This window comes from Pezoporus occidentalis, unplaced genomic scaffold (assembly GCF_034315485.1).
Source record: "Pezoporus occidentalis ecotype Australia unplaced genomic scaffold, CSIRO_AGI_Poc_V1 ctg202, whole genome shotgun sequence".
NCBI classification, from domain to species: Eukaryota; Metazoa; Chordata; class Aves; order Psittaciformes; family Psittacidae; genus Pezoporus; species Pezoporus occidentalis.
In genome coordinates this window covers 292,669-315,767 of record NW_026913879.1, presented here as the reverse complement: position 1 = coordinate 315,767, position 23,099 = coordinate 292,669, and the positions used below count along the sequence as shown (strand labels likewise).

Here is a 23,099-nt window from a genome sequence, read left to right as displayed (position 1 = left end):
CTGCTTCAACTTTGACCTCATTTATTGTATCCCATGTCAAGGAGTTTAGGTTATCATTTAGGAGGTTACTTTGTCAACCTGTAGGGTTTCTGGCTGGCTTCCATTTTAGGCTGACGTATATACTGTCATAAACCATCTAATATTTGTTAGATGGAGAATCAGTTATCGAGTGTATTTCTGGGGTCTCGTAGCCTTTGCATTCCTTGTCAAATAACTGTTAATCTCGGAGTAGATAACATAATGTTAGCACTCTACATACTTGTTTCTGCAACCAGTTTTTCATCGGAGCATTCCTAGCTTTGTCTGCCTTTCCCCAGTTATGACTACTGAACCCAAGCACCCAAAATAGGTGTTTCTCTTTGTTCTTGTTACAGTATTCTGCATATTGAAATTCTTGGTTTAGATTGAAGATAGTCACTAAGCTATTCTCTTGTATGCTTTAGCGCAGATTGCATTATTTGAACTCTCTTGGCAGTTGCTGTGTGATGTTTTGGGAGGCCTTTTCTTTTGCCCTCATGCTGCTTTTTCATGTTTTGTGGCTCTTTAGGGCTGTTGTTGAAAAATACCTGCTTGAAAAATCTCGCCTGGTTTCTCAAGAAAAAGATGAAAGGTAAGAGATCAAGACAATTTGCTAACACAATTACAATCCATGCAAGAGTTTAAGATCATCTAAAGTACATAAATTAAAGACAAATTATTCTGTGTTCGTGAAAGAGAGATTTACTGTCTTTGTAGGAACTACCATGTCTTTTATTATTTGCTACTTGGAGTCAATGAGGAAGAGCGTAAAGAATTTCACCTCAAGCAACCTGAAGATTATTTCTACCTCAATCAGGTAATCTGTGGCAGGAATTTATCCATGCATTGATAAGTGTTGTCTGTCTGTTGTGTTAAAGGTGAAAGACAGCAGAACATATTATGCTTGTTTTCTTTGTGATGTTTGGGCTTCATTCTTTGCCTTTAAGTATGGATCTCTCTTCCCAGCATAACTTGAAAATTGAAGACGGGGAAGATCTCCGACATGACTTTGAAAGATTAAAACAAGCCATGGAGATGGTTGGCTTCCTTTCAGCAACAAAAAAACAGTATGTAGAATCGTTTAAGCTTTTGTTACTGCTGGCTAGTTAATGTTGGGGTCACATTTAGTCCATTGGGAAGCCGGGTGAGCTGAGTTGGAACTAGATGATCTTAAGGTTCTTTCCAACCCAAACTATTCCATGATTCTATGAGTACTTGAGGACTTGCAGACAAATTCTTGAAAGCAAACCTGTTGTAATGAACTTGTAATTAAAAACTCTTATAAAATTCTATTTTTCTTCCTTAGGATTTTTGCAATACTTTCAGCTATTCTTTATTTGGGCAACGTTACATACAAGAAGAAAGCTACAGGTCGTGATGAAGGGTTGGAAGTGGGACCTCCAGAAGTGTTGGACATTCTTTCCCAGCTTTTGAAAGTAGAGTATTTCTCTCTAGCTCTCATGTTTGATCCACCTTTGTATCATGCTCTGCCTCAGCATTTTACTTGGATATCTTGGTGCCTAGTTTGCTGTATCTAGGTCTGGTTTATGGTACTTCCACAAAGCTTATGGGGAGGGGAAATGGATGAAATTGGTGAAATTGTTGGGACTAGGGATGGGATATAGCCCATAGCATGGAAACAGAGTTTGTTTACTTGCTTATCATAGAGCTGAGCAGGAATGAATTTAGTGGAGATGGGTTCTTTGCCACCATAGGGAAACTTCTGAATGAATCTAAGCTGAGAATAACTAAAGATGTTGAAGGACTTGTAAAGCTATTGATGAATGATAAATGTAGCTGTTGTCAAAAGGCTTGGGCTTCTCTGAGGAAACTGAGTGTCCACTGTTGCTATCACATTGCTCACTGGGAGTTTGTGGGTGACAATAACTCTTGTTCTTGCTTATTTTTAAAGGTTAAACGGGAAATTCTAGTAGAGGTGCTAACAAAAAGAAAAACTGTGACTGCTAACGATAAGCTTATTTTGCCATATAGTCTCAATGAGGTGAGTAAAAGAACAGTAGTAGAATGGTCTTAACTAACTGCAGTTACGATGTTTGGATTAAAAAAGCTAAGGTGGTACACCCTCACATTTAGTGAGGGCCATTTGGAAAGTCAGAAGTTAGCTTTAAAGGTAAATGTTGGTTTTCTTTGTCTCTGCTAGGACTGCAACCTTTGAGTTGATACTGGTCTCAACTAGAAATGCTTTTTTAACCCAAGAACACTGTTTCACTTGCAGGCAATAACAGCTCGTGATTCAATGGCAAAGTCCTTATACAGTGCTTTGTTTGATTGGATTGTCCTGCGAATTAATCATGCACTCCTTAATAAGAAGGACATGGAAGAATCTGTTACAGTAAGTTTCTCACAAAAGCCAGTCTTTGTGGGCAGTTGTGTACTTGGCGCTAACGGGTGATGCTATAGATGGTGTGTTCAGATACCTGGGATAAGTTTTGTTTCTTCTGAAGTCCATGGTTGTATCTAATCGTATGGTTCTGCCATAGATGTAACTGTGAAAGTGCTTTTCATAATGGTTAACTGCGGGTGAAGTCACTGCATGACAGATTGCTTAACTAGGTTTCCACATCTTCTTTTAGTGTTTGTCCATTGGTGTACTTGATATTTTTGGATTTGAAGACTTTGAAACCAACAGTTTTGAACAGTTCTGTATAAATTATGCAAATGAACAGCTTCAGTATTATTTCAATCAGCACATTTTCAAATTGGAACAGGTAAGAAATAAAAGTTGCTGAAACAAAACCTGTTTTTTATCATATATTATGCAAACTTACAAGTTATGCAAAACCACAAGGCATAATTTTTATAACTGCTTGAATATAGCTCCAAAAGACTTCTTTTAATTTGCTTCATTACTGCTTATTGTTGTTTGAAGGTTGTAGCTTTGCTGTATTTAGTGCTCTACATGTCCTAATGACAGCAGGGTCTTTCTTCAGAGGGCTAGTATGATATTTCTGCATAACTGTAAGAAACTTAAAAAGACCTTCCGGTGATAGCAGACTGAAATCAGATGGAACTGCAGACTTTGAAAGTCTGTAGCTGAGGTGTTTGTTCCAGGTTTTTGTTTTGTTTTCATGGTCCAGAAACAATTTCTTTTATTTGTTACTTTCTAAATATTTAATAATTAATTATTAAATATTTATTGCTGGTTATTAAATATCTTTGTTGCCTCTTTGACCTGACTGCGTTTAAGGGATGCAACTGAATGCTGATATTGGCAGTAGTTCTGAAATCCTGATACTACTGGAGGATGTTGATTTAGTTGCTTGCAGATGGTATCGTCTTCTTACAGAGCCCGTTGAGTGCTGCAGGCTCTAACAGATCCTGTTTCTTGCCTGAGGTTTGGGGTTTTTTTGCACTAGACTTGGGTTTTTCTGTCTGGTTTGTGCTAAAAGGTTCTTCTCAGGTCACTCAGCTGAAAGAAGGAAGTCATTCTGTGTGCCTTGGTATTTTGTCAGCAGCATGTAGATAACTTTAAACAAGCATTTTAAAGAGGAGAAAATGACCAAACATGCAAACTTGGTATGTAAACATAATGTTGAGGTCCCTGTTTTGTAACTCGGGACAGAAGTGGCTATCCAGGCTAACTAGGATAAATAGTGACACTGTTTTCTTTTTTATAATGCCCTGGTTTTTCCAAAGGAGCTTAATCCCTGAATGATCCACTTCCTGTATCTCTTGCAGCCTGAGGGCCCCCAGGGGTGATGGCTATATCTTTTTAAAGAAAGGCTTTTTTGTGTGTGGAAAATGGCATTTGGGGTCTGTAATTCAGCATGCACACTGAGCAGCCTGTCATTAGGCAGACTGTGTAGTCCATTTCTTATCATCATCATCATACAGAATAGTGAGCGCTGCTCTTTGTCTATTGTTAAACACAAAACTTCGTTAATTTTCTGTCTGACTTTTTTTTTACATTAGTACCTTATAATTTTCTTTTTCCAATGGGAATTTGCAGCATTAGGAACACCAGATATTTTGGTTCCATATCATAATGGGAAGCTTGTCTTGTCAAGCATTTGATGCATTGTCATTTCAGCATAAGAGCTTCATAGTCTCTTCTCAAAGAGAGCTCCAAGTATTCTGAACCTAAGCAGTACATGTTGCCTCCTTAGGGAAGTTTTGCTGCTGGTGTTGTGTGGGGCTGATCTGCCTCTTTTGAAACTTCTGTTCTTTTGTCTCAAAGTGCAGTTTAGCAATTCTGGAACCTGCTATTAAATACTCATCGTTTCTCATAATGGAAGAAAGATGGAAGAGAAAAATAGACTTAAATTCCTCCAATATGTATCTACCTATGGTATAATGATATAGACATCATGTTTGCCTCCAAGTTTGTAGACTGCTGGTTGCTGGGAATGCACAGCAAAACATTCTTTTGGCTGTTTTGATTGTTAAATAGTTTGAATCCAAGCATCTGCTGTTGAGTGTCCTGCCTCCATGGACCTTTGATCTGCCCCAGTATTCCTGCTGTTCTCTTCTTATTTATAAATCTTCCTTGTTTTTGTTTCTGCTGCCTGAACTAACAAATTCAACTTGCCAAGGATGTATTTTAAGTGCTTAGACCAAAAGACACGAAAGGTCAGGGTACTATACTGATGAGGGACTTCTCTTGAGCTACACAGGAGGAATATAAGAGTGAAGGGATCACTTGGCACAATATTGACTATACTGATAATGTGGCCTGCATTCACTTAATCAGCAAGAAGCCCACTGGCCTCTTCTATCTTCTGGATGAAGAAAGCAAGTAAGCAACAAATGTCTTCTGAAAACAACTGTGTGGCAGGGAGGAGGGAAGGACTGTGAAAGAGAACAGAAACACAGCACTCTAAAACGGGGAGGAATGTTGTGGGAAGCAAAGAGTCATCTTGGTGACTATTCCCCATGCTCTAGTTTGTTTTTAATGACTCCAGTATGGTGGTGATATAAATTGATGCTAAAATTGAACTTTGGCTCAAGCAAACTTAGAAACGTTCCCTTTGTGTTTTACCATGGCATTCCAGTTAAAGTAAAATGGATGTCTGTAAGTCTTTGGAACATTAAGTAGCAAATATGGTTAATAGTTAATGTGGTGCTAAGCATACTTGACTGGTGAAGTGGGAAGAAGCATTGACGCACTTGAAACCTCAGAATATTCTGCAGTGAGTGGAGCTGCTTGGCTTTGGTCCAGAAATTAGGCCCACCTCTAAGATTCAAAGCAGGGGTGTAAGTCTCCATTAAAGTGTAGAGGCCTTGGACAATACCATACTTTCCCCAAGGATCAATAGGTGTTTGTCACCTTGCACCTCAGTAAATGTAATAGCTGACTTACTCTGTTTTGTGTTCCTAGTTTTCCACATGCCACAAACCAAACTCTCCTTGCAAAATTCAAACAGCAGCATGAGGAGAACAAGTTTTTTGTTGGAACCCCAGTGATGGAGCCTGCTTTTATTATTCGACACTTTGCTGGGAAAGTGAAATACCAGATAAAAGTAGGTGATAGATCTGATGAGCCCCAAAAACCCAAAAAAGTCCGTGTTTTCTGATGGTTTTTGTCAGGGTGTAGAAAACTTGCTGGGGTTGCACTGTATCAGGTGTGTCCGCAGATGCACTTTGGGTTTGGGTTTTTGGTACCCTTTGGGGGATAACGCTCACTATAGTCAGAGCTATTCAGAATAGTGGATTATTTATATTTTTGGGTCACAACACAGCTTTCCTGAGAGCTTGTGGCTCAATGTGCCTGTTTTGCAGGATTTCAGAGAGAAAAATATGGATTACATGAGACCAGATATTGTTGCTTTACTACGAAGCAGTGACAGCGCTTATGTTCGGGAGCTGATCGGAATGGACCCCGTGGCTGTGTTCCGCTGGGCTGTTCTGCGAGCAGCTATTCAAGCAATGGCTGTCTTTGCAGAAGCTGGACGCCAGAGAGCTCAGAAGACTGCAGGTATTGGATGAAAAATGCTGTGGAAACACTTTCAAATCCCATACAATTGGCTAGTGCTTGTTGACAGAACTAGTTTATGGCAAAACTGGTATGAAGGGCAAAACTGACTTCAAAAATGGCTTAACATTCACACACTAAAGAGATTGGTCACTCTTATCAGAGATCATTCAGGCTTCCTGCTCCAATAAGTGCACAGCCTTCTGGCTGTGCCAAGTTTAAAGTCCTGTTTGTAAAAGCTGGGGAAGATAGTAGTAGTTCTAGCATGGCTTCTTGTCTTAGCACTGGTTTTGATCTTCTTGGTCCTCCCTGAAGTTCCAAATGAGTACTCAGGATTAAAGACTGATTTTGAAGCAGCTGCAGTTTGCTTTCTAGTAGTAGGGAGTTTGAGAAACAAAGTAGTCTAGCCCGACAGCTGAAGTACTATACCCAAATTCCAGGCCCTTGGATAGCTATTGTGCTTGTTGCAGTGGGTGGTTTGGGTTTTTTTTGGTCTGTTATGCTCATATCTTTGTCAAAATCCATCCTGTTGATTATTTCATAACAGGAGTGGTACGTCAAGGACCCGGAATTCCCCTTGGAGAGCTCCAGAGGTCAAATACACCAGTAGAAAAAGTCTATCGGTGAGAAAAATACTTAACCCCTGTCAGGGGAAAAAACCTGAATTGCCAAGTCACAGTTTCATGTATCAGATGTCAACTTGATCTTTCCACAAGGACAGCAAGTTTTATTTCTGTCTTATTTCAGTGCTATAAAAGCAATACTCTGGCTTATTTAATGTAAGACCCAGCAATTCCAAGTGTTGGTGGCATAGCTCCAGTTCCATTTACCACTGGGTATTTGAGTTCCCTGTCTGTGCATGGTATATGTTGGTTTTAGCATCGTGTATTCCTCTGCAACCAGTCTGTGTCACTGAAGCATTTGTAGGAGCATTGATGTTTTTCACAACCTTTAGGAGGCAGGGCAAGCCCTGCAGAGCTGCCTCCTCATGTTGCTCTGTACAGGCGTATTTTGCCTTCCTATGGAGTGTTTAGGTTTTATACATGTTCCTTTTACAGCTGCTCAGTGCTTGATTTCTCATTTGATTGTTCTGAGGATTTCGATATAAATGCTTTTGAAGACATCATTTCTATATATGAAAACAAGAAGTAAGTAAGAAGTAGGCTTGCTCTTACATGCCAGGGAGGCACGTTTCCTGGGCAGACACCTTCTGAGCATGCTCTGTGTAAAACTGAAGCCATGAAGCAGTAACATAAAGCAGTGGCTTCCTGCTGCTTCATAATTACTTCAGCCTGAACAGTCTCTGTCACTTGTGGCAACTTAACAACTAAACATATGATCTGGATGAAAGAATTGGCTATAGCATATCATATCTGTTTGTGATGGCTTGAAACAAAGTCCTGGCCTTCAAAAATGGTCAGAGGTACCAAGGGAAGAAAGCAACCCTCTGTAATAATGTTGCTGCCTCAGCAAGCAGCTCAGAATGGTGATAGCGTCTGACAATCGGAAGTGATTCTTATGCTTCTGTTATTTTTGGTTTGTGCCTCTCTGGAGAGTAAAGAAGGTAAGTTGTGTGCCAAGACACGACACAAGCACGGTGCATGCTTAAATGATGGACTCTGCCACACATTAGGGACCATCCCAGGCTTACTTTGAAAAGCAAAGCACGTGAATAAGTTCTGAAGTGAAAATGAAAACCCAAATTTCACCAAGTACTCCTACAATAGCTAGTTTTTAGCTTTTCTTATGCGAGTCTGCTTAAGCAGCCTCATTTTAGTAGTCAAATCTGTATCTAAAAGTATTTACTGCTTAGTTATAAAGAAGCTTGTATCTTTCTGAAGAGGTTACTTAGCTTAACAGAAAGATTCCCTGCTCATTAAGTACCCTCTGTTTTCTGAATTGTAAATTCCAAAGATTTACATTAAAAGGTAGAATTAAAGAGTTTAGTATGAGACCCTGATAATCAAATTTTAGGATGCTGACAGTGTATAAAGTGCTCACTTGATATCAGAATCATTCATGCTTAGGAAAAAGTAGTCTGGGATTGACCTGCCACTGTTTGGAGCATACTTGGTGATGGGATCTCTTGGGATTTTAACTCCTTTTTGTTTTCTCCCCTCTCTCATGGCTTGTGTCCTTGTTTGCCATCTTTGTTTTGCTGGGAATCACTTTAGAGACATGCATGAACAAATCATCGCAAGTATTAAAGGACTTCCCTGGCAGGGAGATGATCCTTGTAAGCTGCTTCGGTCACTCAGCCGACTTCAACACCGCTCCCACTTCATGTGAGTTCTGGTGCTCTGGGTATTGCTTTGAAAGTGCAACAATAACCAAGCAGTTATTTTAGTCCATAAAAAATATACTGGTCCCAAGTTTGATGCTTGTCTACTGCAAAACACTAAACAAGACGATTAAGAATAAAAGAATGCCTTCTAAAAAATGTAAAGGCAATAGAGAATGTGTTGTTTTGTTGCATTAGCTGAAAGTTAAGTCTACTTTTCTTGTAAACTTCTTGTAAAACCCACGTATGCCAAGCTTCTTGTTGCAAAACGCTGGACAATGAAATCTCTCCCAAATTTTAACTAATGGCATCCTGAAATTCAGGATGCTAATGCTGTGTATATTCCTGGGCTAAAATTCAACATGTGCCCACCTATGCATGTGTAAGAAAATCAATCTGTGGTCCATTGTGTAATAAATAACTGTAAACTGGGTGGCATGGCGTCGGAGCATGCCTTACATCATGGAGGTAACATGCTTAGAATTAGGAAGATGTGAACCACAGCCTTGTTTCTGAGGGCTTTATGGTCTGTGTGTGCATGAGAACTATGCCTGAAGTTTGTGTAGTGCCCCAGGAGGCTCTGGGGATGATCTCAGACCTATCAGAATTCCTCAGTGAAGTAGTGGGGCATGTTTTGTCCTTCTGTGAGCAGTTAAGTACTTTCACAGGGGTTCTGGTGCAAGCAGCAGTAACTTCTGAATCAAGTATTTGTGTATTTGAAAGTGCCTTAGTGTTATGATGAGAGCCAAATGACTGGACAGTTAGCTACGTAGAATCATGTGCCCCAAAATAGTGTATGCAACAGTGAGGATTTAATAGCTTTAAGTAAAAATGTTTCACTTTTGAAAGCTCCCAATACCTACAGAGTTGATTTAAGAGTCATTCTTATTGCGAAGCAGTTTGCATTTCTTGCACTGATCACTTGTACGAGACGTGCATGAACACACCCTGATGCTGTTGTGCTCATTTGCTTCTATCCTTCCTCTCGCCTTATAAATTGCACCAATGTATGGCTTGCTGTAATAACCAAAAATCATGTGTATTGTTTTTCTTAAATGATCTTTCATATTTTAACAGGAAAAGTAGAGGTATCAAACAAAAGCAGATCATTCCTAAGGTAAAGTTATTCCATAAAGGTAGAATTCTCTTGGGGTTTGGTTTGGTTTGGTTGTTGAGTTTGGGGTTTTTTTTGTCCTTGTGAACATTCATTTTGATTGACAGAACTCACTCTAAAACATAGTGTTTCATAGTGTAGGAAAGGTGTATCATTTATCCCCCAAAGCTTCCTTTTTGGCAATCTGAAGGATGGGTAAATGTTCACCTTCATAAGAATTGCTGAACAGGAAAAAAGTGTGAATTGGCATCTGTTTACTGGACTAGAGGTGCCATAAGTACATGACGGTGTTTCTAATGAAGTCATGGAAGGCAAGCACAGTGAGGATGTAATTCACTGTAAATCCCACCTTACACTCTTGGGATAGAGCAGTGGAAAGAAAATGCTTTGGTCTGAAAAAAAAGTGCAACGTGACATTGAATGTGGAGCTCTAGGTGGCTGGCTTCCTTCTTACTCATTTTGATGCGGACAGAAGTATTTCCCCTTTGGTTAAGAGATTTGCACTTTGCTGATTATGAAAACTTTCTTCTAGAACTTGCTGGATTCCAAGTCTCTGAAGCTCATAGTAAGCATGACTCTGCATGATCGAACTACAAAATCCCTCTTGCACTTACACAAAAAGAAGAAACCCCCTAGCATAAGTGCACAGTTCCAGGTAGGTGACTAGGATTTTGTATGGCCGTCAGACCTGAAACAACCTTATTTCTGAGGAAGAAGCTGTACTGCTGTCGAATGCTGATATCTGGAGAAGAAAACTGTTTCTGAATATTTCATTTCAGACTTCACTTAGCAAGTTACTGGAGACACTGGGTAAAGCTGAGCCATTCTTCATCCGCTGCATCCGTTCCAACGCTGAGAAGGTAAGAGCTGAGCTGACTGCTGAGGACCCAAGTCTTCTAAGGCCTGTAATAGATCTCTTTTGACTTGCTTGCTGTTACTGTGTATGAAGGTGAAAGGTAACTAGGGTGTGAAAACACAATGTGCTTTCTGTACTGGACAGAAATAGGACTCTTCAGGCATTTACTGGCTGTTGTCTGCTGATCTTTTTCAGAAAGAGATGCTTTTTGATGAAAGCTTGGTGCTTCAACAGTTAAGATACACTGGCATGCTAGAAACTGTGAGAATCAGAAGATCTGGCTACAGTGCCAAATACACATTCCAGGTATGTGAGGAACTGGAAGTGGATTATGCTATCAGAAATATCTGGTTTGGGGAAAATCTATTGCCTCAGGGTCTTTTGTGTCTCTTCCTGTGAAGCTCATGACAACTTGGGATGAACTGTGTCAGAACCACAGTGAATTTTTAGAGCCTGCATGGTAACAAGTTGTAGTCTAATCTATGTGAGTCATGTACCAGTAAGTTGCTCTCTTTGTTGAATGAAAGAAAGCACTGTGCTGTTATAAGCAATTACAAGCAACCAGTGCTGCACGTTACTGTCTCCATATGTGAATTAGTTTTCTGTAAATTAACTTTATAGATCACATATGGGTGATCTTTAACTGGAGGCTGAATGAAGCCTATGATTTACAGGGGAAGAAAAAGTAGCTCAATTTGGAGGGAGAAATAAATACTTTCAAACCCAGACAGCTTACATGTCATCTAGATTTCTAAAATAAAGCTAAAACTTGTGCATTGCTTTCTAACTTTGATCTCTTCCTGTCTCTGCTTTTCACAGGAATTCATAGACCAGTTTCAGGTGTTACTGCCCAAAAATGCCAAAGCCTCTAAGGAAGACATTGGTGTTTATTTGAATAAACTAAAACTGGATGAAAACTACTATCAAATAGGGAAGACCAAGGTCTGTGAAAATTCCTTTAAGCCAGTAAGAAATCCTGATGTACATGGCAGAGTTTAGTGCAGTTCATTTATGGGTGTTGCTCTTTGCATTTTGCATTTAAATTAGGGTTTTTTAACTCTTGCAGACATTAGGAGTTGCCTCCTTGGTTTTGATGCCAGCCTGTCATCTTGCAATACAGTACAATTCTGTATTATATGGGTGTTACTTTAGGGAAATTGCTGCTATTGGCATTTAATTTAGAAGGGTTCTGTGATTTGAAGGCTGCAGGTACAGTTGTATGTTTAAGAATCTAAACACTGAGATTTGGTAAAACAAAAGGACTTTTGAGGTGTGTTGTCAGGTGATAAAACTTAGTTCAGTAGCATTCTCATTAGCCATTATTTAGCATGCAGAGTAACTTCCAGTGGGGGTGCAAGGCTCTTGTTAACTGTTTATTGATGAACTTCAACTGAGCAGGTTTTCATGAAAGAGGCTGAACGGCAGAGACTACAGGATACACTACACAAGGAAGTGATCAGGAAAATCATCCTCCTTCAGAGCTGGCTCAGGATGGTTTTAGAAAGGAGACGCTTTCTCCGAACACGACAGGCAGCCGTTGTTTTACAGGTACCTGAGAACCATCCATCACCTTTGCCTAAGAAACCAACCAACACGCTCAAATAACAGCCACCCTTTGAGCACCTCTCCCTTACTTTAGAAGTCTCTTTCCTTAGGCTTGCTGGCGTTCCCGATGTGTTAGGATGGCACTGCAGAGGAATAATGCTGCCATTTATATTCAGTCAGTGTGGCGAAGATACAGGGAGCGAAAATGCTACCTTCAGCAGAAGAGGAGGATTTGTCTCCTCCAGGCCATGGTCAGAGGGCATCTACAACGTAAGAGGTAAAGGAAGAGGAGCAATCTGATACGAAAACATGCCTTTTAACTGCTGTGCTACTTGGCTTCACCTGCCAAGCTCAGTTTCTGTGTGATATATATTTACTTAGTAAACAAATAGAGCTATTACCCTGTGATGCTGCAGTCAGTATCAAATGGCTGGTGCTGTGTGGAAGCTGGTTCAGTGCTTCATACTCAAGCGTGATTCAGCTGAGTTGCACTGATGCATGCGAGTCCTAACAAGCAGACCTCCATGCAGTCCTACTGGGACTGTAAGTGTGTTTGTACTTTGTGGCCAGTATTGCTGTTGAGGCTGAACTTAAACAGTTGGGTACTTTTTTTAACCCCTGGGCATTAACATATTTGTGTTTTTACCTTGCAAATTCTTAACAGATTTCAGAAAATGGCTCTAGAAAAGCAGAAAGCTGAAGAAAAGCAGGGAAAAACACCGGAAGGTCAAGACGATCTGAGCAAGGATGAGCACAGTGAGCCAGCCACAGATGAGTTGCCTGAGACACACAGATCAGAGCTGGATCAAGCTGTTGGGGATGGAGATCAAACTCCAAATGAGCAATCTGAAACCTCATCTGAAAAAGCCACATTGCCCCAGAAGAACATGACAGAGGCCTCTGAGAAAGTAACAAACAGCCGGGAGAAACGGGAATCTCGCCGGCAGAGGGGGCTGGAACATAACGAGTTACAGAATAAGCATGTCTTGCTTTCCCTCGAAGGACCATCTTTGCTGTGCCACGAGGAACAGACCTCTTCTGAAGAGTCCCTGGGAACTGTTCCAGTGCAAGAGAAATCCACAGCAGAAGATCCTGTTCTTCAAGGAAGCAGGGAGGGAGAGAGAAATCCAATTGAAGAAAAAGTTACTTCAGACATGGCACTGTCAAGCGAGCTAAAAGAAAGTAGTTCTATCCCTGAGCAACCACCTGTATCAGAAGTAGATATGACAGTTGATAGAATGAAAACACAAGGGAATCAAAATAACCAGATAAAAGGCAGCCAAAGCTTTAACTGCCCTGAAAGACCGAAAAATCTTGCACTGAATCTTCATAATACCCTGTCTGCTACTGGGAGCTTTCAAACTCCATCTGAATGCTGGGCAGATAAAAACAAACGTCTTGTTCAGAAGGCAGCCAAAGATCTGGATAGTCCTACTTCTTCCCCAATCCAGAGATACGTGGATGACCCGGGGAAGCTAAAGTACAAGAGAGAGAAGTGGAAAGGAAAGAGACAATCAGATGCTGGTCATAATGATATGCTGAGTCAGTCTTTGGATGAAAGAACGCGTGTGGATAAGTCTCCTCAGGATCAGTTAGAGTAAGGGCAGCTTCCTAATTATTTGACTTTGTCAGAAAACACATACCTTTAATGTTAGAAAATAGATGGAGGGCTCCTGAGAGCCTGTCTATCTGGCCATGTGGTGAGAGAAAATATAGCTATGAACAACTGCTCTTTCTCTTGGCTCCCAGTCATCAGTCTTGCAGTTGAATTTTTATGGGTAGAATGTTTTCAGAAGCTAATGAAAGATGCAAAGCCTGTCTTGCTGAATTCAAATGGAGAGTTGGGGCTTTAAAGTAGTGTCTGGAGTTAGTTTCCATATGTGTTTTGTTCACTGGAAACAAAGTTGTAGTGACTTGCAGTTTACAAGCATCATCCCTCCAATGTGTCAGGAAATCTGACATACCCGTTATTTGCTTTATTTCTGCAGTACATTTAGCATTTCAAACTGAGTTGAAGAGTTGATCCGGATTATCTCTTAGATGTAACATTGAGATGTGGGTATTTAAAGGTGATAAATATGAAGAGGCTACAGATTTCTATGAAACATGTATTCTGAAACAGAATTCTTCTACCATTGCAGAAAGAAGGGGAATTCATCTTCATTAAGTGATCTTTCAATACTGGCCCAGTGTGTTATCATGAGTCAGGTACTGATGCTGTTGTGCATATTTATACTTAATTATTCTTGTTTACATGTATTAAAGGTTTGTGAATACCTGGCTCCAGTGATGCCTGTGTTCCTGTCAAGTCATAGTTTTTTGACTTGACATCCACAGAAGAATAATTCATTAGCAAATACTATACAACAATTTGAAAACATAATTTGTAGTAACTTTGATCAAAGTGTTATATATACTTGGCTCTTACATTAGTAAGCAAATATCTATTGGATAAAGGGTTTTGTCTTGATGAAGCCAGCTTTTTTCCACCAATATATTTCTTAAAACCATTTAAAGAATCTCTTTCACTCAGTATGTAGTTTGTTGACTCTTTCTCTCTACTGTAGCAATCACCAGATGCAGTAGAAGAAGAAAAAGGCAACAAGAAATATCCTGTGCAAAAGAGGCCCGGTGACCTCGTGTCTACCTTGGACACAGCCGGTTCCATGCAGCCAGCAAGTCAGCAAATAGATGCCAAGTATGTATTGTGTGTGTGAGTGACCTGCCTTTAGGAAACTGAAAAGAGGAGATTTCTCCTCTGATGGGTGCTTGTCTTTTGAACTGTTTCTTGTTAACCTTAGAACCACCATCCAGCTGAGATCAAAGGTTTGTTAGTGTGCTGTCATCCAGGTTGAGAAATCAGACACCCAGGAGAGAAGCTGAAGAACTCAGCAAGCATGTAATGCTGTTTCTCTGGCCTGCTCCTGTGTCTGGCATTCTGCAACTTGGGAGCTTTGTGTGCCAGAAATGATGTCTTGGATGTGTGCTCTGTTGTCTTGTTGTATGTTGAAGATAGTGCTCTAATCTGGTAGATATCAAAATATCCACGTGTTCTTTCAGACTGTCTTTCCATTTTATTTGTGGTGCTCTGTTTTCTCTAGGTTGGATCTTAGAGTAATAATCACAGCGAAGGTTAATCCTGTTATGGGTTGCTGTTAAAAGAACCTTTTCTTGTAGCAGAGCCAGCTTCCATTACTAATGTGACAAACTCATATCTGCTTTTGTGTACAGGTCTGCTTTTAAAAGTCCTTTGCGTAGACTTCTGGGCAAAAAGCCAGACAAGAAAATTCCAAAGGAGAGTCCTGATGTGATTGATGAAGAAGGCCTCTCCCTTGTGTCTTGTGTCCTCTTTGCAGAAACAGGAGGGACACAGAAAGCTTCAGAAGGTGAGTTTGCGTGACTTAATTCTCAGCTTGCTAGTACAAACTTTTCTGTGATGTTTTGCATGGCTACTGAGGAAGCAAATACTGCAGAATTCAACCATCCTGCTTTCATGTACAACCTAATGTCTTTCCCAGCTTCTTCAGCACAGCCCAGTCGCCCCCAGGCAGGGGAGCGCCATTTGAAAGAGAGCAGTAAGACAAAGAAGAACCGTACTATAAAGATCAGCAAGATCTCCAGTGTATCTCAGAACTGGCGAGCTTCCATGGTCCGTGAGATTGCAAATGCCAATGAACTGAAACATCTGGATGAGTTCCTCCTAAATAAGGTAAAAATTCAAGTCTCTGTTTGTGTGGAATTCTAAAGACTACTTTTCTGTATGTTAGGATTTAAAGCAAAAGGGAATTGATTTGATAGCTTGACTGAAGTAGGTCTGTATTAAGGCCCTTCCTTCAAGTCTCTTAATATTACATTACTCACGCCATTCATGTTACTTCTTAGTTTGTTTGCAAACAAGTGGGCAGCAAAACTTGAATTAAAAAAGGCACAAGCTGTAAGGAAATGGAGCTCTCTAGAGCCTAGACAGCCGACTCTCCTGTTTTGTACCATATCACAGTGCATTAAGAAATGTTGTTGTAAATAACAGGACTGGCCATACATGACTAAGCCCAGCAACTGAAGCTTAACACTGGTTGGATGTTCCTGTTTGAATGAAATTTGATGCAGGTGTATTTGCCTTCCAGATCAATGACTTGCGCTCCCAGAAGTCTGGTGTTGAATGCTTGTTTTTTGAAGCCACAGAGAAGTTTCGAGGAAACATCAAGACCATGTATTCTGCTCCTGTAAGTAGCAAGCCCCAGTAAAGTGAAAAGTTGGTAGGAAATAAATGAGTTGTGTGCAGTTGAAATGCTTGACCTACAGCTCTGTAACAAAGCAACTCAGCAATTCTTAGCATAGAATTCAAAGCCGAGTGTTAAGAATTGAACATTTCACAGTTCTGCTGTAATCTGTAGACTGTTTTGTTTCCCTTTTCACATTCACTCAGCTGTAACTTATTTTTAGAGAAGGATGGATTTTACTGTCTTCAGCCTCTTAATATTGCTGTCTTTAAACACCAAGGAGAGGTGCCAACAGCTTTTCCAATATTCTTCCAACACTGCCTTGTCTCAGCCAAATGCCTTTCTGCAGTGTAGTAGGGAAGTGTGTTTCTGTCATGGGCTGTTATCTTTTCATTGTGAGCTTAGACACATTAATTATGAAACCTCCTCAATGGTATCCAAAAAGAAGACTGTCTTCTGAATAACATTGTTTTCCTTCTCTAGAATGGGCAAATCCATGTTGGCTACAAAGATCTAATGGAGAATTACCAGCTTCTAGTTACAAATCTGGCCAAAAAAAGGGAAGAGAAAGAAGTCAAGCTAGTTTTGAATCTTTTCCAGTCCCTTCTGGATGAATTCATCAGAGGATATAACAAAAAAGAAGAATCTGAGCAGCCCAAGGTATAAAACTTTTTGTTACTGGCTTATGGGATGATTAAATCCTATCCTAGGATAAGGAACATGTGGGACCTCAGAAGCCTTTTCCATAGCATTCTTCATTAATTGGGAAACACCTTCCATACGCAAATCATGTGTATAACACATTCTGAATGCTGATACACCTCTTGGAATTGTTCATTATTTGATTTAGTCTTAATATTTCCAGAATCTTAAAGTGTTTGTGCATTTTCTTTGAAAAGTTAGGAGTTCCCTGAAGGTTTTAGGGATGGAGTTGCTTTGTCATCATGCAGTGAGCTCAGGTGATTTTTAGGAAGCTGACACTGGGCTCAGACAGCCCTCATACCAAGCTGCAGTATATAAGTATGTATTTATATACATATATCTATGTATAGTGTCTCAAATATCTGGAGGTGAAGTAGCGTCTGGGAAACTGAATAGGAAAAAGTAGGAATGGAATGTATGAATTTCAAAGGCTAATGCCAGCTCTGTGTTCCACTGCAGCAAACCAAGGCCCAGAAGAAGAAACGAAAACAAGACCGTGCAGTGAGTACTTTCTGTCTGTAATAATCTAAGGCCTCAGCTGCACTCAGAACAGAGGAAAACACTCTTGGAAGAGCTTGATGTTGTACTGAAGTTCTCTTTATTTTGCATGCTAAATTACTTACCTCTTTTTATAAAGATGTGACATCATGCAAAACTGGTTTCCATAAATCAGAGATCTTGCTCGAGCAATAACAGGTGCTACTTGAGCATTTCCTTCCTTGTCCATAGCATTTCTTTGAACCTACTGGCTTTCTCAGTCTCTGAACTGTTTAAAGGAAAGCATTACTAAATCTTAATAATGAGCTATAGCTAATACTGTGGTATTGCACTGATGAAGATACTACACTTAACCAAGGCAGGAAATCAATCACAAAATAATCCAATAAACCCAATTGCCATAAGACAGAGTGAAACGTAGCTTTCAAGTCAAAGCCATCAGCTGTAATTGTAAAATAATGGTGGAAAATATAAGTTAGGAAAGATTAAAATGAAGAATAATAATTTAAAAAGGCCAAGAAGTCCATGAGTTCCTTCCCGTCTCCCACCAGATTGTGGAACACTGTGGCCACGTATTCACAAACTACCAAGTGAACATACGGCAATCGTGTGAGCACTGCTCATCCTACATCTGGCCCATGGAAAAGGCCTGCCTCTGCAGTGGTAAGTTAAAACCCCTCATTTGTGCCACTTAGTTGCCAGGATGTGCAGATTGTTTGTAACTGCCTGGTGTAGATGAGTGAGCAGTAGATGCAGTTTATATAGTAAGTGAGTAAGACAAGATACTCTGATGTGATTTGGAAGGCTTGTAACAATTGCTTCTTCCTCTAGCTTGCAAGTTGACTTGTCACAAGAAATGCATGTCCAAAATCCAGAGCAGCTGTACATCCTGTGGAAAAAAGGTAAGAACTGTAGATCTGGGATGTGGAACTGTGATACCAGAAGTGATACACGCAAAATGCTGCTTTTTTTAACTTGGAAAATGAGCAGTGAATGTTCAGGCACTGACTAAAAATTGCTTCAACAGTTCCCTTCTCTGTCTGCACGTAGAGGCAGGCCCTGCAGCCGCAGAAACAGAACACTCTTCTAAAGGTGATACTTGAGCTAATTTGGGAACTTCTGCCTTGAGTGTGTGTGCTGTGTTGGACAAAACTGTTAAAGAAATCCTTCTGTGTGTACTACAGTGCTTCTTCATTGCTGCAGCTCAGGAAATCTGCCTTGTGATCAAAGGCTTGTAGCCAGCTAGGATAAAACACTCGGTTTTTGTTTCTGGAAGAGTAAGCTAATTATAGCATGAAGCAATGGAATTTTCTAGCTTGGGAACAGGTATTCACAGTGCTTGACCTGTATCAATTCCAGAACGAACAGGACACAGAACCACGACATTTTGGAGTGTGTGTGAGTTCCCTGACCAGTGAGAGAAATTCAGTCCCCATTGTCATGGAGAAGTTGCTGGAGTACGTGGAGATGCACGGCCTCTACACGGAAGGCATTTACAGGAAATCAGGATCAGCAAATCGAATGAAGGAGCTGAAACAGCTGCTGCAAGCAGGTCAGGCAATGTTGTCTGCCCTTTTGACTTCCTTGCAGTTTTCCCTGCCATTTGGATGGGAAAAGCTGCTTAATACATATAAATCACTGTCAGCAGACTGGTTTTTCTGCTTCCAAATTGCCACTTGGATTCTTTGACCGGGAGATCTGACTATTTCTAATCTTACTACTTTGTGGTTCCCATTCTGTACATCAGAGGAATGAACTGCTCTAAATAAAACCTTTTCTTTTCAGATCCAAACTCAGTGAAACTGGAGAATTACCCTATTCACACTATCACGGGCGTCCTTAAGCAATGGCTCCGGGAGTTACCAGATCCCCTGATGACGTCTGCCCAGTACAATGACTTTCTTCGAGCTGTAGGTAGGTCTTAGAACTGTTCAAAGCAGTGTTTTCTCTTTGCCCTTGGGAAATAAGCTCTTAAGGTGCTCATGCTGGTGAAAGAGCTTCCTTACAGTGTATTTGCAGCAATGATTTTAGACATCTTACTTAGAACACTTTTCAGGGGATTTCTCCTCATTGAGGCATTTTAAATAGTGTTGGAGGTGTTGATGTGTCACTTGACGATTGCTCGCCACAGCAGCTCTGAAAGAGCAGGAAAATTGCAGTGCCATGAGGGTTACTTTAATATCCAGTTATAACAATGACATGGCAGTGTGATCTCTAAGAATTTAATCTCTTTTGTTTGAGACAATGTCAGTAAGTGCCTCTCACTGGCGTTGCACAGCAATTATCATCTTGTGCTTTCTCCCCTTGTGCAGAACTCCCAGAAAAGCAGGAGCAACTCAGTGCCATTTACAGTGTCCTTGAACAGCTTCCACAAGCAAATCATAATACCTTGGAGCGACTCATCTTCCATCTGGTCAAGTAATGCATTTAATCACTTCATTTGGAGAGAAACTCCATGAGATGTTTTTGAGTCCCTCTTGGAAGCTTCCTAGAATCTTAAACGCCAGAGTGTCAGTGTAGTGATTGTGCTGCTGGTCTAGAACTGAAAGAATTGAAGTTGATAGTTGTGCTTACTTCTACCATCTGGTGTATTTGTATCAAATTAGGTAAGAACAACTTTGAAGACAAGGTAGATCTGAAAGCCTAGGTGAGTCTTTCCTGAACACCAGGATTTATACAGATGAGTACACAGTGAACCAAGGATGTCAGTGTACTTGGTAGGGGCTGCATAAGGATTATAAATGCTTGCACAAACAGTAGTTTTAGGAGCAGGGATAAGTGGTACTGGTAAAGGGGCTGCTCTTATCCAAGGAACTTGAGGTGGTCTTCTGAACAGAGAGACAAGGGATTTTTAAGGAGGAGGCATTAAATCACCAGAGTTGCTTTAAGAGGTTACCAGATTAGCTTAGCCTGGATGGCTCCTGTTCCTTTCTTGGAGGTATGAGACTTTGAATACCTAGGTGTGAATTAATGTTGAAACTTCTTTGGACTGCTCTATGTACTTAGTACCCCACAGATTTCCATACATGTTGTTTGGGAAGTCTGGCAAAGTTTGATCAGTGTGCTTCTATCCTAGCAAGGTTCACTTAAAATCTCTTTTGTTTTGGTTTTCCCCTAAACATTGACTTTCAGAGTGGCTTTGATAGAAGATGTCAACCGGATGTCACCCAATGCCTTGGCCATTGTTTTTGCTCCATGCCTTTTGCGTTGTCCTGATACCTCTGACCCTTTAACCAGCATGAAAGATGTTTCAAAAACAACCATGTAAGTTTTAGCAGCCTGCTGCAAAGTGGTATTTTGAAATATGATGGAAGGCCATTGATATGAATAAGGAAGCTTATTCATATCAAGCTGAGAAACTTTGGGTTAAGAGTTGCTAAATTCTGGCTTTGATAGTGCTGTCCATTTATACACCCTTCTCCAAGTCATTCCACCTCTCTCAAGTTTACAAGGGATAAAGTAGGATGACTTAAGTCTTAAACAGCAGGTTTGTATTTTACATCAAGATAATCTTTTGAGGGGATTGTACACTAATCATACGTATTTTCTGAGATACAAGCCATAATAAACAGTAGGATATAGAATTAAACTGCCTCCTGCATATTTGGAAACCCCTGATTGTTTTTTCTGTGTTGTTCCTTGAATTGAAGAAGGTTCAGTCCTTGAGCCTCTTTGATCTCCTCTCACCCTCCAGCAGCTCTGGCTCTCTGAATGCTCCTTGCCATCCTCACTGCATGGCTGGCCTTGTGTCTGTCTCCAATGAAATAAAGTTTGAAAAACTGCAGCTTTTTGTAACTTCCTCCTGACCCGTGGGGCCACAGAGGTGGAAAAGGACAGTTGCAGGGTCATTCTGTATCCACCACTCTGTGGCAGCACAGGGAAGATGGGCAGAAGAAGCAGTTAGCAGCCATGGTAATATCTGTTTACTTACCATTGTGGTGTACAGTCAGCATGAGAGGCTCTGGTTATCCCAGGAAGAACATATAGCAGGGTCTTCAACAGTCTGTCCTGTTTTGCTTTGTGTGTTGGTCTGTTCAACCTGTTCCCATGCCATTGGGACATTTTGACTGCATGTCATCCATGTGCATGTATGGCAAACATCCCCAAGCCTGGAGAGGTATCTCATCCCACTGTCATTGTCTCCAGAGCCTTTAAAGAAAAGAGGCTGCTCAATAAACTCTTGCCCTTTTCTCCAGGTGTGTAGAGATGCTCATAAAGGAACAGATAAGGAAGTACAAGATAAAAATGGATGAAATCAATCAGCTGGAAGCAGCCGAGAGCATTGCTTTTCGACGCCTCTCCTTGCTTCGGCAGAACATGGTAAGTGTTGAAACAAACCACCAAGCCACGCCATCCAGCAGAAAGCATCTCGCCAGTTTCTTGGGAAGGGATATGTTAGTTGTTCTGGCCATCCCATTCAGTAAGTCAAAGATCAATTGCAAGAAAAAGTGGATTTGGACTTACCCAATAAGTCCAGCTAAATATACAGCTGCATTGTAGTCTGCTTGGTAAATGAAGGGTGCAGGGGTGGGGATCCACTCTTGTGGTCAACATCACTCAGTCGAACTAAGATTGCTGAGCCTTTTACATGGCAAAGGAGATCCTTCACTCCAGAGGTGGATAGTGGACAAAAATATGCTGTGTTTTAATAGGGCAGATATGTGTGTTCTTTTGGTTTTGTTGTGTTGATTTAAACCAAACCAAAGTCTGATCAGAAGCTTCATATAGTGAATTTGGTCTTGATCTCTCCCTAGCTCTGGCCTGTAAAACTTGGGTTTTCTTCCCCTTATGAGGGGATGCTGGTATGTACATTGCCTGTGTTAAGAATGCATGTGTTGGGGTGTTTTTTTTCCATATGGTACTGCTGCATGACTAAAATCCTTACTACATATGTTGTCACTTGGTTTTAAATACTCTTGAACAATCAAGACTGCATGTATTGGTGCCACTTTCTCCCCAGCCTGCATGCAGGGCTGCTGACCTGTTCTGTCATAGACATTCTGAATGTAACATGTATTCAGTGTAATAATATTACTTGTAAGTGTCTACTAAAACTAATCTGAGGCTGGCAAATCAAATTGCTATGCTTAAAGAGAACAACCCCCCAGGAATCCAGTGAATAGGAAAATTTCTGTTGCTTTTTGAGGCGTCTGTATGGATAACTAACAACTCTCCATCAATTCCATCAGCCTTTCATTTGGGCTACTCATTTGTTTTCCACCTTGCAACTAGTAGACAGTCCAGACTTGTATAGCTTCTTATGACTTATGAGAAGTGTTACATGTAAATTTGTCTTGCAGAGTAAAAGCTCACAGGTCAAAGGCAGTGACAGTGGCAACTCGGAACTGGACTCATTGCATGAAGAGGAGGACGTTTCTGAAGCAGATAACCGGGAAAAGGAGATTCTCATCGATCGCATACAGTCAATAAAAGAAGAAAAGTAAGTGACCCTTTATCTCTGCAGAGCATGCCCTGTGCACTTGGAGGTAATACAGGTAGTAAAGTAGGATACCTTTTGTCCCAAATGATCCAGTGAATTTTGTTCTATAGGCCTTTATGAAGGGGAAAAGGAAAGTACAAAGCACTAGCTGAGAGGAAAACCCATGAGAATTAATACGTAATGACTGCATGCTGGCAGCTTTACCTCTGAGCATGAGCTGCACAAAGTCACTCATATCAGAGAACACTGTCTTTAGAGCGCTACAATCTCTGTTTTGATGCAGGGAAGATATAACTTACCGGTTACCCGAGCTCGATCAGCGAGGCTCTGATGAGGAGAATGTAGACTCTGAGACCTCAGCGAGCACAGAGAGCCTGCTTGAAGATCGAGCAGGACGGATGGATACCGAAGGTCAGTATTAAGGTAGTGTGTGCTTTTTTTATTCTCCATCTTTCACCACATGAAGCCAGGTGACCAGATGCTGTCTGGTCAC

At 40.8% G+C, this 23,099-nt stretch overlaps 1 protein-coding gene across 8 annotated transcripts in view; it reads left to right on the top strand.

The window, feature by feature from the left end:
* MYO9B (myosin IXB) overlaps window positions 1–23,099 on the top strand; it is a 42,096-nt gene that overhangs the window by 18,064 nt on the left and 933 nt on the right. For 3 of the 8 annotated variants that reach the window (XM_062618648.1, XM_062618650.1, XM_062618649.1), the window contains exons 4-40: window positions 548–610; window positions 736–835; window positions 985–1,085; window positions 1,325–1,454; window positions 1,931–2,020; window positions 2,255–2,371; window positions 2,613–2,747; window positions 4,653–4,774; window positions 5,357–5,498; window positions 5,758–5,953; window positions 6,498–6,573; window positions 8,125–8,235; window positions 9,309–9,348; window positions 9,878–10,000; window positions 10,125–10,205; window positions 10,397–10,507; window positions 11,021–11,143; window positions 11,600–11,749; window positions 11,857–12,023; window positions 12,411–13,343; window positions 13,888–13,954; window positions 14,314–14,444; window positions 14,978–15,132; window positions 15,265–15,455; window positions 15,871–15,969; window positions 16,450–16,626; window positions 17,128–17,169; window positions 17,718–17,829; window positions 17,998–18,068; window positions 18,526–18,718; window positions 18,952–19,080; window positions 19,479–19,584; window positions 20,299–20,430; window positions 21,363–21,486; window positions 21,921–21,968; window positions 22,467–22,606; window positions 22,890–23,017. In XM_062618648.1, the coding sequence (XP_062474632.1) occupies window positions 548–610; window positions 736–835; window positions 985–1,085; window positions 1,325–1,454; window positions 1,931–2,020; window positions 2,255–2,371; window positions 2,613–2,747; window positions 4,653–4,774; window positions 5,357–5,498; window positions 5,758–5,953; window positions 6,498–6,573; window positions 8,125–8,235; window positions 9,309–9,348; window positions 9,878–10,000; window positions 10,125–10,205; window positions 10,397–10,507; window positions 11,021–11,143; window positions 11,600–11,749; window positions 11,857–12,023; window positions 12,411–13,343; window positions 13,888–13,954; window positions 14,314–14,444; window positions 14,978–15,132; window positions 15,265–15,455; window positions 15,871–15,969; window positions 16,450–16,626; window positions 17,128–17,169; window positions 17,718–17,829; window positions 17,998–18,068; window positions 18,526–18,718; window positions 18,952–19,080; window positions 19,479–19,584; window positions 20,299–20,430; window positions 21,363–21,486; window positions 21,921–21,968; window positions 22,467–22,606; window positions 22,890–23,017 (5,156 nt within the window). Of the gene's footprint in view, window positions 1–547; window positions 611–735; window positions 836–984; window positions 1,086–1,324; window positions 1,455–1,930; window positions 2,021–2,254; window positions 2,372–2,612; window positions 2,748–4,652; window positions 4,775–5,356; window positions 5,499–5,757; window positions 5,954–6,497; window positions 6,574–7,008; window positions 7,099–8,124; window positions 8,236–9,308; window positions 9,349–9,877; window positions 10,001–10,124; window positions 10,206–10,396; window positions 10,508–11,020; window positions 11,144–11,599; window positions 11,750–11,856; window positions 12,024–12,410; window positions 13,344–13,887; window positions 13,955–14,313; window positions 14,445–14,977; window positions 15,133–15,264; window positions 15,456–15,870; window positions 15,970–16,449; window positions 16,627–17,127; window positions 17,170–17,717; window positions 17,830–17,997; window positions 18,069–18,525; window positions 18,719–18,951; window positions 19,081–19,478; window positions 19,585–20,298; window positions 20,431–21,362; window positions 21,487–21,920; window positions 21,969–22,466; window positions 22,607–22,889; window positions 23,030–23,099 lie in introns of all 8 variants that reach the window. The other 5 variants (XM_062618654.1, XM_062618655.1, XM_062618651.1 and 2 more) reach the window with 4 other exon arrangements.